The 16,363-nt window shown below is 37.6% G+C and overlaps 1 protein-coding gene across 2 annotated transcripts in view; it reads right to left on the bottom strand.

Annotated features, from left to right (window-relative positions):
* The window catches only part of LOC6578008 (developmental protein eyes absent), a 31,284-nt gene that overhangs the window by 5,369 nt on the left and 9,552 nt on the right, over positions 1-16,363 (bottom strand). Inside the window, exons 1-2 of one of the 2 annotated variants that reach the window (XM_002003903.4) lie at positions 6,489-6,808; positions 1,045-1,091 (exon numbers count right to left, since the gene is read on the bottom strand). In XM_002003903.4, coding sequence (XP_002003939.1) covers positions 1,045-1,091; positions 6,489-6,560 — 119 coding nt within the window. In that variant the 5' untranslated portion in view covers positions 6,561-6,808. Of the gene's footprint in view, positions 1-1,044; positions 1,092-6,488; positions 6,809-16,363 lie in introns of those variants that run through there. The other variant, XM_015165943.3, reaches the window with a different exon arrangement.

Below are 16,363 nucleotides of genomic sequence, written 5' to 3'. Positions count from 1 at the left end.
GGTTCGCTTGCCCTCGCCCCCTTTTGCTGGCAGCCAAGTGTTAAGTGCTCTGACACTCTCCCTCTCTCTCATATACATACATACATACATACATACATGTATATATACATATATATATTGCTCGATACAGGCATGCGAGAAATTCCTTGAATTCTTGCCCAGTTTTTGAACGGCGCATGTGAAGCGCATGAGGGCGATCTTGAAGATCTCTTGAGGGTCACAGGCAAAATGCGAGGCAATTGAAATTTGTCGCATTTCGTGAACACTTGTTGAGCGAGCGGCAAGTGTGAAGAGAGCTCTCTGCCCAAACGTGGCAGATAACTGTAACAAATTGTCTACGCTTGCAGCTGCAACAAGTGTCCTTAACATGTGCTAGCTGGACTAGCAGGCACTAAATGGATCTCACCTCGGTGTGTGTCTACTTGAGGAAGATTTAATATACTAGGAAGACCAAGAATTATGAATTAAGCACTCACTAAAATGAAATCCAAGAAAGGTCTTGAAGAAGCCATGAAAGGTCTTCGATTGTAATAAATTCGAATGACAACTAAGAGTGATCTAGGTATTAAGCCAAGTGTCACTCTTCGATATCAGAGTTAAACCTAGTCTCGGATTTATAGCTTGGATACTATGCTCCGTATCTATGGGTCTCTCTGACATATCATATCCGCAATTATGGAGACATCAAATTGGCTATAAAATGCCATAAAGAGCTCTACCAAAAATGAATTGATAATCACAATTTGAGTCCCGTCAAATAATTATATAGAGTTAAATGATTTAAGAGGTATGCGAGTCCTTGAATTAATCATTCACTCGAACTCCTCTCCGTTAAAGTTATCTTACAGAATTTTTAAAGGTGTTTTGCTTAAATGAAATCTCGTATCTATAATAATAGACCTAATAAAGTTTCTAGTAACAGGTGAAATTGCAAACAACTTTCACCCAATTTCCCACTTCTATCTTAGGCTTAGTTCTATAACTCTTTCAGCTCGTGCTACCCTATCAATCAATCACTTAATTAGTCAACAGATTTAAGCTTACCGATTGCGTTCATGTGTATCCGTGTGCTCTGTTTTGGGACGTTTAACCTATAAAGAGAGAGGGAGACAGAGAGATGCAAATGAAATAAAATATATAAAAGATATATATGCGACAGCTGCCATAAGGATTAACCGCACTGGCTTTATAAGTATTATTGTATTATATTATACAAGAGCCTCGAGCGATTTCGTTGTTGTTTATAAACAATGCCGATCGCTCCAACACCTCGCTGCGCTGGTTCCGCTGAGGTGGGCACTTTTACTGTCCAAAGCTGACTTTGGCGACGCAACGCAAGCAGAGCAAGACAAAAAAAGTTTAGGAAAAAATAAAACAAACAAAAAGAATAAAAACTAAACAGGGGAAAAAACAGCACATTTTACATAATTTGCATTCAGCACTCGCTGCGCCAGCGAATTTAACGTGCGTGGGAATATTTTTGACCGGGTTTTCGATGGGCTGACAGCGCTCCCAATCTCGGCGCCATTGCCCAATCGCCCCACTGGGGGCCATGTGACGAATGGCCAGCAAATTGCCGCGGAGGGTGCGCCCAGCAGGTGGCCCCAAATGGCTCCAGCGAGCCACTATAGAAGCGGCAGAAGTCAAGCTAAGACGACGAACGAAATGCCAGTTAATTGAGACAGGCCAAGGAATAGCATTAGCCAAGAGATGATGACAGAGGAAATTGAATGGAAAAGGTAAACGTACATAGAATTGAAGACAGATACAGGTCCAAATTAGTATGGATAACAGATAAAGACAGCTCATAGATTTCTACACCCAACGACAGTTTTTGCTTGCATTGAGAATGATGAAAGTTGACAAAACAGTCGAAAAGAAATCAAATGAAAAAGTTAAACACATAATTTGAAATGGGTACACATTAAAGTTATAGATCAAGTAGGGAAGTAAAGGATACTAATGATAGAGGAAAACTAGATAAATATTGTCTAAGATCTGAGAAGAAATTGACATTTTCTGAGCTTGATATTAATTGATTTATATCGCTATTAAGCAATATTTTAAATATTGAAGAAATGCATTCATTACCTATTGCCGAGCATAAGCTAAAGGAGGTAGCCACTTAACGGGCAATAAATGGTAAGAGTCCTAATCTCATAGTCTGAAGTTGCCAAGAAGGAATTCAAGGAAAAGTTCCAAAATAAAGGAGTTGCAAAGTTCTACGCAAAAACTAAAGGTAGAGAAGAAGCTTTACAGGAAAAGTACTTATACACATGAATTAAAAGAAAACCAAGCTCTCTAACCATTAAAACTGAATTCCCAGAAGGAAAAAAGAGGATTACTGGAAAATTTCACAAAGGTGCATAGAACAGTATAATAAAATTATAAAAGAGCCATTGAGTGGGGAAGTAGATATGATGCCAAGAGATAATGAAAAGTAAGAGATATACATAGCTAGCTCATTCGGATCAAGAATATATCCATATGTATACATAACAAGAAGTCCCGTTTTGAATGGGTTTGGGTGTCTATGATGATAATGATGTCGAACTACAACTAGAGATAAGAGTATTAAAAGACAGAAAGTAGAAGTAGAAATAAAACTAAAGAAAATCTATAGAAAGTCAATAGGAAATTCAAATCGGAAAATCAAAGATTTTGAATGAAACGGAAACAGGATGCGGACTTTGCTGAATCTACAAAAGTAAAATAGACCCGAAGAGCGAACGTTTATCATTATTGAAAAGCTAAAGCACGAATAAAGCTGAGGGAAATGCTGAGGAATGCCAGAGGAAAGTTATTGAGTGAAACGGAAGCCGGATGAGGGCTTCAATAGCTCTGCCCTGATAATGGCTTACCTACAGCAGGCAAAGCTGCTGGAATTTCGACTTTGATGGGGCATTCGTGAGCCGCTTGAGATTTTTCTGTTGTTTTTATTTTCAGTTTTTGGGGCGCAGCTTCCATTGGCCACACAAGAGCGCACGCACGCCGCTCGCACTGTCCATCATATTTTGGAGGCTTACGCTTTGCATTTTGGCAAGTTTATTCTCAACGGACTTTCAACGGTAGCGTTTAATGACGCGTTCGCGATGCGGCACAGCTGCATATTTCTTCAAGGGGGGCGGCTGAAGGTACGGCTGAAGGCATGGCTGAAGATACTGAAGGTACGGGTATGGGTACGGGTAGGGGCTGGGCTTGCGTGCTGCACGATGCTGTGTTCTGGCTTTGGCTTTAGTTTTGGGAGCAGGCAGCAACTGAATCCGAGAGACACGAATGCAAAACCGAATGCAACGCAACCTTTTACTAAACTAATTTATGGCACAAGCTGACAACGTAAACATTAACACAGAGACAAGGAGGCTGCCTGCTCATCACGATACAGCCGCATAGGGAGAGAGAGAGAGAGAGAGAGAGAGAGGGCTATAGAACGAGCGGGACAGTTAGAGAGGGAGGCAGTTACTATATAAAGACCTGTTTTGAGCATCTTTAACGAAATTCCTGTGATCGTAATCTTTTGTCTCTCTGCTGCTTTAGAAGAAGATTAAAGCAGACAAACCACACACACACACACACAGTCGCACACACACAGACGACGAAGACGGCGACAAATTTTTTATTAACTTGCCCGCCTGCAACGCTCGCTTGGACCCGAGCTGTGGCTATGGCTCTGTGGCTCTTTGGCTCGGACCCTACTAAGCCCCTAACCGATAAACATCGAAATAAACAACAAAAATTTGTAGCTCCCTCGCGTTGTTGTCATTTGTATTTGGATTGTTGTTGTTATTGTTGGTGCTGTTGTTGTTGATATACCCTGCATTGATTAACAATAAGTGGCGAGAGGGTGCCCAATCATGCGAGTTACAAATGCGACAGGTGAATAACAGTTTATGCTAAATATATTATTTATTATATCTGATAAGTTGTTATCAATAACAATGCTAAATTAGTCGATACATATCGAAATACTTATTATATATGATATTTTCTTATGGATATGGAAATATATGTTATCGCAACCGACAAATATTTGTTAAGTATTTTATTTAATTTAGAATACACCTATAACTAATCATTTTAGATAATGTGGCAATCGAACGTATATTTTTAGTGTCAATTAACCGATCTATGGACTCGCAATGCAATGTATTAATAAGTATGAATAATCATTTGTTATTGATAATATCGATAATATGTTACGGTCATATGTTATCGCCATCGATAAATATCGATTAACACATTTAGCATGGCATGAATTGTTTTTAAATTTTATTTCGATTAACAAAGTTGTTATCGATTTTATAGAAGTAATGATACATCAAACGCAAATGTTTGCTCATAGAAATACTGTTCTACATTGAGCTCAAGCAAAGGCTCAACAATTTCTTTTTCAGCTGTACAGGGTATTGACTAGTCGCTCACTCTGTGGGCCTACAGCGACTCTTACTTGTTTTTATTGCTGTTGTTGTGCGCTGCGTTGTCTGTGGGCCACGACCTATGCGCCTTAACACTTTGGCACGTTAATTACGTGGGACAATCGACAATCACCAAGTGTCAATCGCTGCGGCCATAATCAATATTTTGACTGCTTGCTCAGTGGTTGAGTGGCTCAGTGGCTGAGTGGCTGAGTGGCTCAGATGGATCTGAGGGGATTCTTTCTTTCTTTCTTTCTCTCTGGCTTTCTTGCTGGTGGCACATAAATTACATGCAGCGCATTGTCGCAGTTGAATTATGGCGTGTTAATTTTTACGATTACGGCTTAAACTTAATTAAAATGTGATTAATGTCGCCAAACACGTTTTGGCCTTTTGCTTCATCATTTTTGTTTGGTTTTGCTTTTGTTTTCGCTTTTGTTTGCCAAGCTCCTTAAATTGTCGTAAACCCACTAAGCTCCAGCACCAACTGCTCGATTGGTCAACTGTTCAGCTGCCCAACTCCAACTCTCAGTGCCGTAATTTATGCTCTATTAATATTTCGTCTTAAAGCCCGTTTGCCCCACTCATTGGCCCCAGCGGTTCGTGACGCTGCGACAGAAATTCTTGGTCCCAATGTCTCGCCCGGCTATTGCCTCGACTTTGTTTTAGCCAAGTGCGCAGAGTCACCCATAAAAAACTTGTCGACTTTTGTGGCTAGTCTGTGGCTCTATTAAATCGGGCTAACAAGTCGAGCGGACTTGGACAGCTGGATCCGAAACTGGGTACCAGTCAAGCGAAGTCTGGAGCTTAGCTTTACTGCCCTACAATATGCTGCTTGAAAATTATTCATAATACTGGAATTAATTGATCCAATTAAAGGGATAATCGTAAGAGTTAAATGAAAGATTCAAATTGCTCTAATTAACCAACGAAAGGGAGTCGTACTGGAATATTACAGAGCTCATATTATAAGAATTAGGGAGTTTGATTACAGGCTATCAATACAACTCTTGCGCATAACAGCGTAATAAGTTAAGATGAGTTGAATTATTTTAACAAGTAGAAGAATCCTTTGAGGCTAGAATTTTCTTGAATTTTGAAGATCATTTCCCTATTTGAAGTAAATATAACTACGAGCCATTAATTATGTAAGCGTAAAAGTAAACTCGAAACCTATTTGTGTGTCGAGAATACTGTATCAAAATCTTTATAATATCTTAAGCGAAATTTTACATTTGTCCACTCAACTTAATATTCTTGGAAATAATCTTTAAATAATACCTAAAATAAATCGGATATCGGATATTTCAAGAAAAATATCCTTACACGTCCCAGTTCAATGGTTGCTATATAAGCAAGTAATACTATGACTCTACTAGTTACTCATGAAAGACGAACTCACGGACGACTGGAATGTTCCATTATCAAGACTGTACATTATTCTTAAAACAACAGTTATAAAGATAATATTATATATATGTATCCACTTTACAATCCTTATAATTGACACTGGTATATTGGAATAAATTGAATTTGTGTATATACAAAATTCTTCGACTAGAAATACATATCAGATTCGTTTAATGTTGTATATAAACATACATATACTTGCTCTTCTTTTCTATCCAAAGGTGTTTTTAATTCATATCTCACAAGGAATTCTTGCCTTAGTCTACCTCTACAAATATTTGAGAAATTTTCTGATCAATTCCTTTCTGAAACAATACTTTTCTCTTCTTCGACTGTTTATAGTTGGGAATATTCCTTGGCTCAAATCAGATCATCATCCTGTACGTTCGGCCACAAACTGAACCAAACTCAAACTCAATGTAGACTTTGTCACACTGTCTCCAAATATAGAGAAGCCCCACAGATAAACCACAACGACAACAATAAAGTTAACCGACGGAAAAGCCGCAGACTCGACGTAAAAGTTGCAAGATTTACAAAGAGCTTAGAGTTTGGGTTGAAGAAACTAACCGTAAACCGCAGCACTTTTGAAGCTTCTCGAGGGTTTCGCATGATTTGGCTTAGGCTATAATTATTGTTGTTTGCTTATTGCTTATTGATTACCTTTGGCTCAATCATTTTATCAATTAATCCGCAACGGGGCGCTGCATAGTTATATGGCATTAGGGTGACCATTTTGCGAGGATTTCTTCACAACTATTTGGCAAGTGCTGAACTTTTATTACTTGTTTTATGAAGTCTGTTTTGAAATTGAATGCGTTGTCATTTGATAAGCGTACTACGTTACGCACACTAGCACTCGCACACATACACATACACACGCGCGTATTATATGGAAGATAAATATTATTTCTTTTCTTTTGTATTGGGCTTCCGCTCGGCGTGCTCTGTTGCGTACGCCTTGAGTAGCTCGAGTGAACTGAACTAAGCAGCGGCTCGGCGACTGTTCGAGTGAACTTCACGAGTTCGGTTTTTTCGATTCTGAGTGAAAATCTCGGCATTAAACGAGTGAGTGAGAGGGAGAGAGAGAGAGAGGGAGCGCGCACGACGCTCGAGACGAGTTGCCCCTGAGCGTGTGCACCAGAGCGACGCGGCATGCGACACGACCAGCATGCCATCTCGCTCGCACGCTTTGCAATGGTGCGCGCACCTTTTGGCCCCGCCCAGCCGAGCAGTCAGGGTGGTTCGTACCCATCTATCTATTTTATTTCTATTCAAAAATACTGCTTCCCAAAAACAAAACGAAAAGAGAGAAGAATGAGAGTGCAAAACAAATGCTTATGTCAATCAAATATTTTTTGGGCATTTAAAATTGAAAAAACTAATTAATGCGCATTAATTAATCAAATAATTTTAAATTAATTCACGCAAGGCTGTCCAGTTACACGGATCTACCTATAAGCCATGTCCTGATCCACGCACATTTGAATACCATGTTATTTAGTTCATAAACAAGCTGATTAGCGTAATTGGATCAAAGTGTATAGATCTACATAACTATGGAGAATAGCCGCATCCCAATAGAGATCTCTATGTAAATTAAATTGTTTATTGAATAAATCAGTTTAAGTATCATGATGCGGGTGCTTAACTATTCCAACTTAATTCAGGTCGAAGTTTGCTGATTTTTATAGCAATCTAGCACGTGATTCCAAATAATTTATGCAGAATAAACCTCGTAAACTTATAGAGTTGAAGAAAAAAGTAAAACTGAGCAAATGGCTTAGATTTATAGATGGCAGAAAGTAGGTCTCAGCGGACTCGAATTTGATTTGTATAAATAAAGTTAACAGTTTGGAATAATTTAAATAATATTTGAAGAAATTTCTTAAATATATTTTCATATGTTGTAAACTCTTGGAATTATATTTTGGAATATTTGAATTAAACAATATTTTGGAAGATTAATGCTTATAATAAATTAAATGATATTTAAACAAATTTTCAAATATATATTTAATACGTTTTAAGCTTTTGAAAATATAAGTTAGCCCTTCCTATTATATTATTAAAGTTTGGAATACATTAAATTTAAAGCAAATTGTTAAATATACATTTAATATATTTGTAATTTTGGAAATATTGTTTAGCTCTTCAAATTGTATTTTATTAGAATAAAAAAGTATTGCAAAGAAAAGACTGTTTACTTCTGCAGATCGTTGATTTATTATATTATATTATTTTATTAATTAATTTAATTTTTAAATTATTATTCTGAAAACCTAAATTGTAATAGTAGTCATCAGCTTAGTTAGATTATTCTTATTGGATTATTCAACTGTGACATAAAAAGAATAAACGATTTTACCAAAAACGATTTTTACAAAAGTATTCAACTTCAATTAAAATATCTAATATGGACTCCAATAAACACAATTCTTGCATATCCAATATGAAATATTTATTGTAAGCCAAGTAAGAGTCAAATACTATTTACACACCTTTACAAATACTATGTAATTCAATAATCTATTTATAAACAAATCGCGTCTAATATCGTAGCTCGTGCGAATCGACCAGGTGCTGTAATTGCAGACACAATTTTCCTTAAAAATAAATTCCCTTTATCGTATTATATGCCTCCTGCTCGTCCATAAATATGCATTTATTTGATTATATTTTTTATTTATTTATTTTTTTAGTTTTGTAATCTGTTTGGAACAGCTGATGGAAAGTGCTTCTAAAACCAAACAGTCATAACCATTTTGTAAACCATTTTATTTATTTAACGCTTAATTTTGTGAAAACGTCTAAGTAAACTTTCGACTGTTGGGGCGACTCTGTCTTATCGGCCATATGGAATTACACGTAAACAAAGCAGGCTCATAATAATAATAACAATAACCGCAACAACAACAACACGAGACAATAAATAAAATCAGAGAACTCACACACACACACACAGACGGTCCAATCGATTAATATGCCCTGGAATTCTAACTAATAAATCCACCTCCCCCGTACCCACTCACTCTCCTTCCCACCCACACAGACGCCAGACAGCACCTGCCAAAACAAAACGCAACAGAATATATATAGACATATATGTGTGTGTGTGTGTGTACGTGTTGCCTGTCAGGTAATTTAATCTGGCACACAAACTAATAAAATATATTTATTACATAATTTAATAATTATTGATTATTTTTAAATAAATAGTTCGAATGACGAACTAAAAACCAATCCATTGAAAGGCTTTTAAAGAGCTGAAGTTGTGGAAGAACATTCACTTGGTGAAGTTAGAGCTGCTAACCATTGTCATGATCAGAGTATAGACTTTTATAGAATCGAATAGAGCATAGAGCATGCAGATCAAGATTTTAGTGGAATGGAATATAGTAGAGCATAGATGAAACATCTAAATAGGCTTTCAGTTTTTAAATATTCCAAATAAAACAATATATATACACAGTTTGACAGACATATATTATTTTAAATGGTATATGTATATCATAATTGAAATACGAGTAAATGTGAATATGTGCAGCATAAATATATTTATTATTAATATCAATATTCATATTTGCAGAATTTATAATATTATTTATGCGTTTGGTGTTTAATAATAGTATTTTTTCAATGCATTTATTAGATAATACATATAACATTTACCATATATATATGTAAAACATATTGTACTATAATTCCATATTTTTTATAACAAACATTTAGAATTTGATTCAAAAGTCGCTTCTAGCTTTTTATTTAACTGCAATCCGTTTACAACTCTCATTAATCAGCTATTTATTAATTATTCATCTAGTTGGCTGTCTCTCTCGCTCTTACTCTATCTCTCTCTCTCTCTCTCTTCCCCTGTGAACTGCAATTCTGAATAAATTGTAATTTTTTGAATGGAACTGCATTGCTTGGCTGGCACATTTCGTAATTTATTCAGTGTCTAAACTATGTTAACGGCTAGAATATAGCGAACTTTACACTTCGCGCAGACATGTTGCATTCCAGAGGGCTCCTCTGGGCTATGGGGCTCGACTGGGCTCTTCTATTTGATGTGCGGATTTTGTGGTTAGTGCAATTTGTTGTAGTGCGAAGCGCATGCCTCAGCGGTTTTTTCTCTGAAATTGGCATAGAATAGTGTAGGCTGCTTGTGAGTGCAGTGAAGGGAGTGAAGGGGCGAGGATCGTGTGGCACAATGTCTATATCAGCTTGAAAAATGCCTTTGCGAATCAGACCTTTGGCATGCGCTGACAGCGACATTTGAAGAAAGCCCCTCCCCTCCACTCGTCCCTCTGCACTTACCACTCTAGTCGATAATCGGGTATCAGCAGAATACGTCTTGACCCAATTGTAGGCCAAAACTTGGCTTGGCATGACGCATCGCCAATGTTCTTCGCGAGTGTCGGGCTAACACGACAAGCAACAAACAAACAAACAACGACAAATGACAACGAGCCGCAACAACAACAACGACGAGCAATTGGCTGTGTTTTTAGCCAGGCTGAGAGAGCTTATCTAGATGCTGGAGCCAGGCCAAACTTCAGATCAAGTTGTAAAAATGCGTTGAACAACGCCTTGAGTGCGAGTGAAAAGGGAAGAGACAGCGAGACAGAGCGAGAGCGAGAGAGGTGAGGTGGCTCAGGTGTTGAACCCGCTTGAACGCTGCAAAATGGCGCCCAGGTCCAAGACCCCCAGGTCCACCTCTGCCTGGCTGCATTAAATTAATACAGCACCGGGGAGGTCCAGCCCGATCAAAACTGAACGTAAATCTTAAACACTTTGTGCTGCCTGCCCCGTCTGTCCCGCCTACCCCGTCACATCCGCCTGATGCATGGCCTCCTCGCCTGCTCTCGAGCGCACGATCAGCACGTTCACAACGGACGACGGACGAGTCGCCCCAACTCCAACTCCAACTCCAAGTCCAGCTCCAAACAAATGTGCGCGACTCAGCAAACATGCAGCAGAGGCAGCGACCGGCCGCAGCTTCGCGAAAAGAAGAAGCAAAAATATCTGCAAATGCAGCGAAATTGTAAATTGTGCGCAGATTTGTTTACAGACAGCCAGAAAGCACTTGGTGCGACTCTCGTCTCCCATTCCTCGACTCCCGACTCCCGACTCTCGACTCTCGACTCTGGCTGGCTGATGATCGCGCGCAGATATAATTGACGACATGTTGTCTCACGATCGTGCTAAACCGATTAAGGCATATTTAATGCCCGACTCGAATCGATTCCATTCGCGTCGAGTCAGCAATCGAGCAGCTAAAAGTAAACCCTGCAGCCCATCGTTGGGTTAAAAGTGCGCTACGTCCGACGAAGTGTGTCATGCACTTCCGCTAACAACAACAACAACAACAACAAATTGCAATATTTTGTTTGCACAATTTCTCATGGAAATCGAATTTGTTAACCGCAATCGCCTAATTGGCTAATTCCTGAACGTTTTTCATGCCAAAAAGCAAAACCAAAAGAAAAACACAAAACTGATTTTCATAAATGTTTGCATATTAGCGCAGTGGAAATAAAACGTTGCCTTTATAATTAGCAAGAAAATTTCTAAAAATAAATTAATTAATTTTCCATTAAAAATTAACAAAATGGAACAAATATTTTAGCTTAATAGAAACATTTTTTTTTTCGTGCACAAGACACATTTGAGAGGAAATGGAATTTGTTACAAATATATAGATCTATGAAGATATATTGGAATATTAATTCCATCTTTCATACATATAAACACATATATTTGGGTACAAAATATTACAATTTATTATTAATTAAGATATTACTAATAATTCATGCAGTCTTCACTTTTATGAAGCTATTTTTATAATTATTAGGAAACTAAGCTATTGCTAATAGGGCAGGAGTCACGGTTGAGTCAATAAAAATCAAGTTTGACATAAAATCTTTAATAAATGTTTGCATTATGCATTAGTAAATTGTATTACTATATACATATGCAAAGTTGCATGAGATGACTGGTTAGACAATCGCAACAGGATGACAACGCGCGTTGAAGGAGATAGTTTCAGAACATTGATAAGTTAACGATGTACACGCTGCTAATCAAAAGAAGTTTAAGTAATCCCAGTGCGTAGAAATTGTTCTCAATACTCTGTTTAATAATGTTAATACCTTATGAATTATAATAAACACACAATTATGTTATGTGTGAATTAAATAAATAAAATATTTGAAAAGAAAAAAAAATGAAATAAATTTAGTTTATAAAGAAACATAAAAAAAAAAAAATAATTTGAATTTTTCTGTAAATTTATAAATTTCTTATAATATTCATAAACATTCAAAAAATATATTTAAGAGAAGACGAATCAACGACAATAAATGTAAAGAGAAGAACTATAAACTTATTAAAATCCAAGCAAAAAGATATATTTTGGACAGTAAAATTATATCACCTTATTAATAATATAAATGATAATTATTATAGATGATATTATAATCGAATAAAAGACAAGCCTTAAATAAAAATGCAAATTTAGGAAGCATTCATCATATTAGTATCATCAATCGAATGCTCGACAATGCATGTACAATTATTTAAATAAAAATACCGTTTATAAAATATATCGGATGTAGCGTTTGGGATTCCAAAACAGTCTATTAAATAAAGTTTCAAATGAATTCTTAGTTTTAACAATGTAAATTGAGGCTAAACATGGGACAAATAATTGAAATGCTTCTAGTGCTCATAAAAATCGTATACATATAAAAGCTACATGTCTAATGGACCTCCTTGAGTTTTTCCCCATTATGAAGGGGACATAGAATTAGAAGTGAATTTTTCAAAATGCAATTCATAGGCTTTATGGAGCTGCAGTTGCGTCTTTGATATATTCAAGAGAAGAAAAATAAAACTATATTTGTTGTAAGATTTCAAAGCAGAAACTCGTATAACCTAATATGCTATAAAAGCAGGTCTTGAGGCTGCTGAACTTGGAAGTGCATAAATAATAAAAACAAAATATTTATGTGCCAGTAGTTCTTTTTTTATGAATCAAATGGGAGCGAAACAATGACTTGGACTATTTGCGCGGACCCTCTGAGACGTACCGAAAATAAACCGTGCCAGAAATTGCATTTTGCGCTTTATCAGAGCGAGGACGGGCCCCACAGCTGGGGCTCGGGCTAAAGGGGAGCCGAGATTCACACTTGCGAGTCTCTCTGGAATGAATGACCACCGGGGTTGCCAGTGGAACGCCTCGTTTATGCTTTCATTCCGATGAAAATTATGCGGAACCCGTGTTTGTGTTTGAGGCACGCGCCAATCGGCAACTGCAATAGCTACGGCGGAGAGGCAGGGGGCAAAGCCAAGAGACAGCGTAAGAGAGGTGAAGAGTGGAGTGGGGAGAGGTGGAGAGCGTGAAGAGCTGCATTGCCATGGTGACCTCAGAGAAACACAAACATTGGTCAGGAATTTTTATTAAAAGCCGCCACGGACACAACAGCCACCCGGATGCCCAGTTGCCCGGACAACTTGCCACCCACGTAGAGCCCGAGAGAACGCGAGCCGTAAAGCTAAAGAGCCAGAGAACTGGAGAGCTCGGCAGCGAAGTGTGTCAGCTGTCACTTGGCATAGGCATCAAAACCGATGAGCACGCCCGCCGCATAATGCCAAAGCCCACCGAGGGGTGAAGATGAACCAAGCAGGTTGCTATACCCTGCACGGAGTTGGTAAGGCGGGTAGATTGACAGTGTAAGAGAAAAATGCTAAGTCAATGAATTAGTTCTAGGACAAAGTGAGGTAGAAAAACGTGGAGTTGGTATGCTTAAATAATTATTAATATCATAAAAAAAAAAACAATGAAAAATTTAATAGGTAAAATATTTAATACTTTCTTTGAGTCAAGTTAAGTCAGATTAATAAATAAAAAAGGAATTTCATACAGAAAACTATATTTAAGCGCAAAAAATATATGTATAAATTTTTACATAATTAATATACCGTATAGTTCGATTAGTAAAACAATTTATATTGACAACTTAATTACAGGGTATTTGTCATGTCTGGCTGCATATCCATGGCAGGTTGAGCGTGTGGCTTGTTTTACCTGTGGGAACGACTCTCTAATTAATTTAATTATGCGCTCTCGACTTGCGCGTGTCAAACACGCTACAACAACAACAACAACAACAGCAAATTAAATAGTCACGCCTGGGCGAGCGGCTCTAATCAAATGCAGCCCTGCGCGTGTATACACTGTACAGTGAGCACCAGCACCAGGCGCCACCGCCCGCAAGTAGGCAGCATATGTTTTCACTCGCTGCTTTTGTTGTTGTTGTTAAGCTGTTGCCAGGCCTATGAAATTTAATTTGCCAACGCAAACTGGAATAAAAAAGCTGGAGAGAAAACAACCCCTCGACGCGACGCGCTTCGACTCGTTGCGAGCATCGCTGACAAATTGAATTTGTAAAGTTGCCCAGTTACAACAACAAATCATTTTTTGTGGGCTCAGTGAAGAAGGGTCCAGGGTCCAGAGTCCAGGGACCGGAGTCCGGAGTCCGTCATCCCAGGGGGTATTTGTGGATGCTGTGTGGTAATCCTAGCCATGTTACGCTCTGACTTTCGCGAAAGTATACTGAAATTGTAGCCGAGCCAATGGCTGGGGAGGGGGCGGCAGGGCGGTGGGGCGTGTCAGCTCACAAACAGCCTACGACAAAAACACACTCAACACTCCACACACACAATTATTAACACTTATTATTGTTGAGGTTTTTATATAGATGGCACCCCTGGGCCTCAATTAAATTCCAAGTGCCAACAGCTGCTTCAATCGCACTTCAGCCCCTGTTGGCCCAGGGGCGCACTCTCCAAGGGGGCGGAGTGGCTTTAAGTAGTCATTAAGATTGACTGCGATAAGATTTGTGTACATAGATATTTTGTTATGCGTTGGTTAACGTGAACAGGAACTACTGAACTCTTATGGTGATCGGCGAGCAATAATAGTTCCGCTCAGTTAGCTATTCAGCCACGATTCGTGATTCGAGTATGATTCGTTTTTTACAGTGTACATGAAAGAGTTGTTTTTTTGAACCGACATATTCAATTGAGCTACCGAGAATTTTCATAATTTTTTAATAGAAATAAATCGTGAGCCATTGAATTAAGTTTGTATGTAAATTTTTAAAGGAATATTTGATATTTATGATTCGTTTACTTATAACTTGGATACTCTTGATCTTAAAATGAACAAAATGTTATGTTAAAAAGTTTTTTAAATTGCTTAAGAACATTCAAATTGCAGCCATTGAGGGCGCTATTCAAGTTAGGCGACCGTAGACCGTAGTCGTAGAGTCCTTAAATATTATTAGTTTGTTAACTTGCTAAAGATAATGTATAAGGACTCTACGACTTCAATGGTTACATACATAAAGTTAACCATAAGGATGGTAGCTTCTTAAACTACCGTTTTCAATAAGTTCAAGTTTAATCAGGACTAGGAAACGCTCCTTGCAAGCTACATTTGGAAATATAGAACTATGAAATAATGATATGTGTTATTTATTAAATTGAAAAATATTTATCAAGTTCCTTCCCTTGTTTTTTATTCACACTCACAGCTGGCACTCAAATCTTGCATTATGGCGTTCGCCAACCCCCCGTGAGAGCACGCCAGCTTTTCCGACAAGCCATTGACAGCTATTGTCCTCTAATTAAACAACAATGTTGACCTATTCTCAAGATGTCACGGTCAAGGTTCACTGCGCAAATATTTCTTCTTTTTTTTTTTTTGGAAAAAATTCAATATATTTTTTTTTACAAATTATTGCATGAAATCGGATTCTTTGTTTGCTAATTAAAAAAATGATTGGCAAAGTAGAGAACAACCCTTGGATATGATTCTTATCATATCGTAAACCCTTCACACGCAAATCTTAACCCTTTATGGGATGTGAAGGCAAAATCAGAGAAATATTGAAAATATTTTCTTGCAATTTTCAAAAACTTTTCTTGCAGTTATGCAATTAGCTAAACAATGAGCAAGAAGATTCAAGGATTTATAGAGATTTTAAAATATAAGAATAAAAGTCTCCACAACTGTCAGATATAAGAAAGTATAGGGTTTGGTATAGGTAGTAGAATATAAAAACTTTGAAAAATGCAAGATGAAGGCGAATAAAATTGACGATATATGTTATCAAATATGGACATATATAATATACTACAGTAGAATCCGCTTATAACGACAAAGCCATGAATATGTATAAGTTTTGAATGCCAACCCAATTTTTTTCCATTAATTACGTAATGTCGAAAATAATACTTTAACTACTTCATTATGCCAACATCTATTCAGAGAATCATTCAAGGATTATCTCTACTGCAAGAGCTCTTCTTATTCCTTTTATGCGTGTATCATAGATACACGTGGCTAACAGCTAACAGATAGATTGTTTATTTCTGCTGTTGCCAGATAGGAGCAGGGCAAGTTGCTTCAATTCGTCACATGTGATTCTCTTTATTGAAAGCAGACTGTAGCACAAACTGTGCCAACTCGA

Source organism: Drosophila mojavensis, unplaced genomic scaffold (assembly GCF_018153725.1).
Source record: "Drosophila mojavensis isolate 15081-1352.22 unplaced genomic scaffold, ASM1815372v1 contig_49, whole genome shotgun sequence".
Classification (NCBI taxonomy): domain Eukaryota; kingdom Metazoa; phylum Arthropoda; class Insecta; order Diptera; family Drosophilidae; genus Drosophila; species Drosophila mojavensis.
This window is presented reverse-complemented; position numbering and strand designations above follow the sequence as displayed.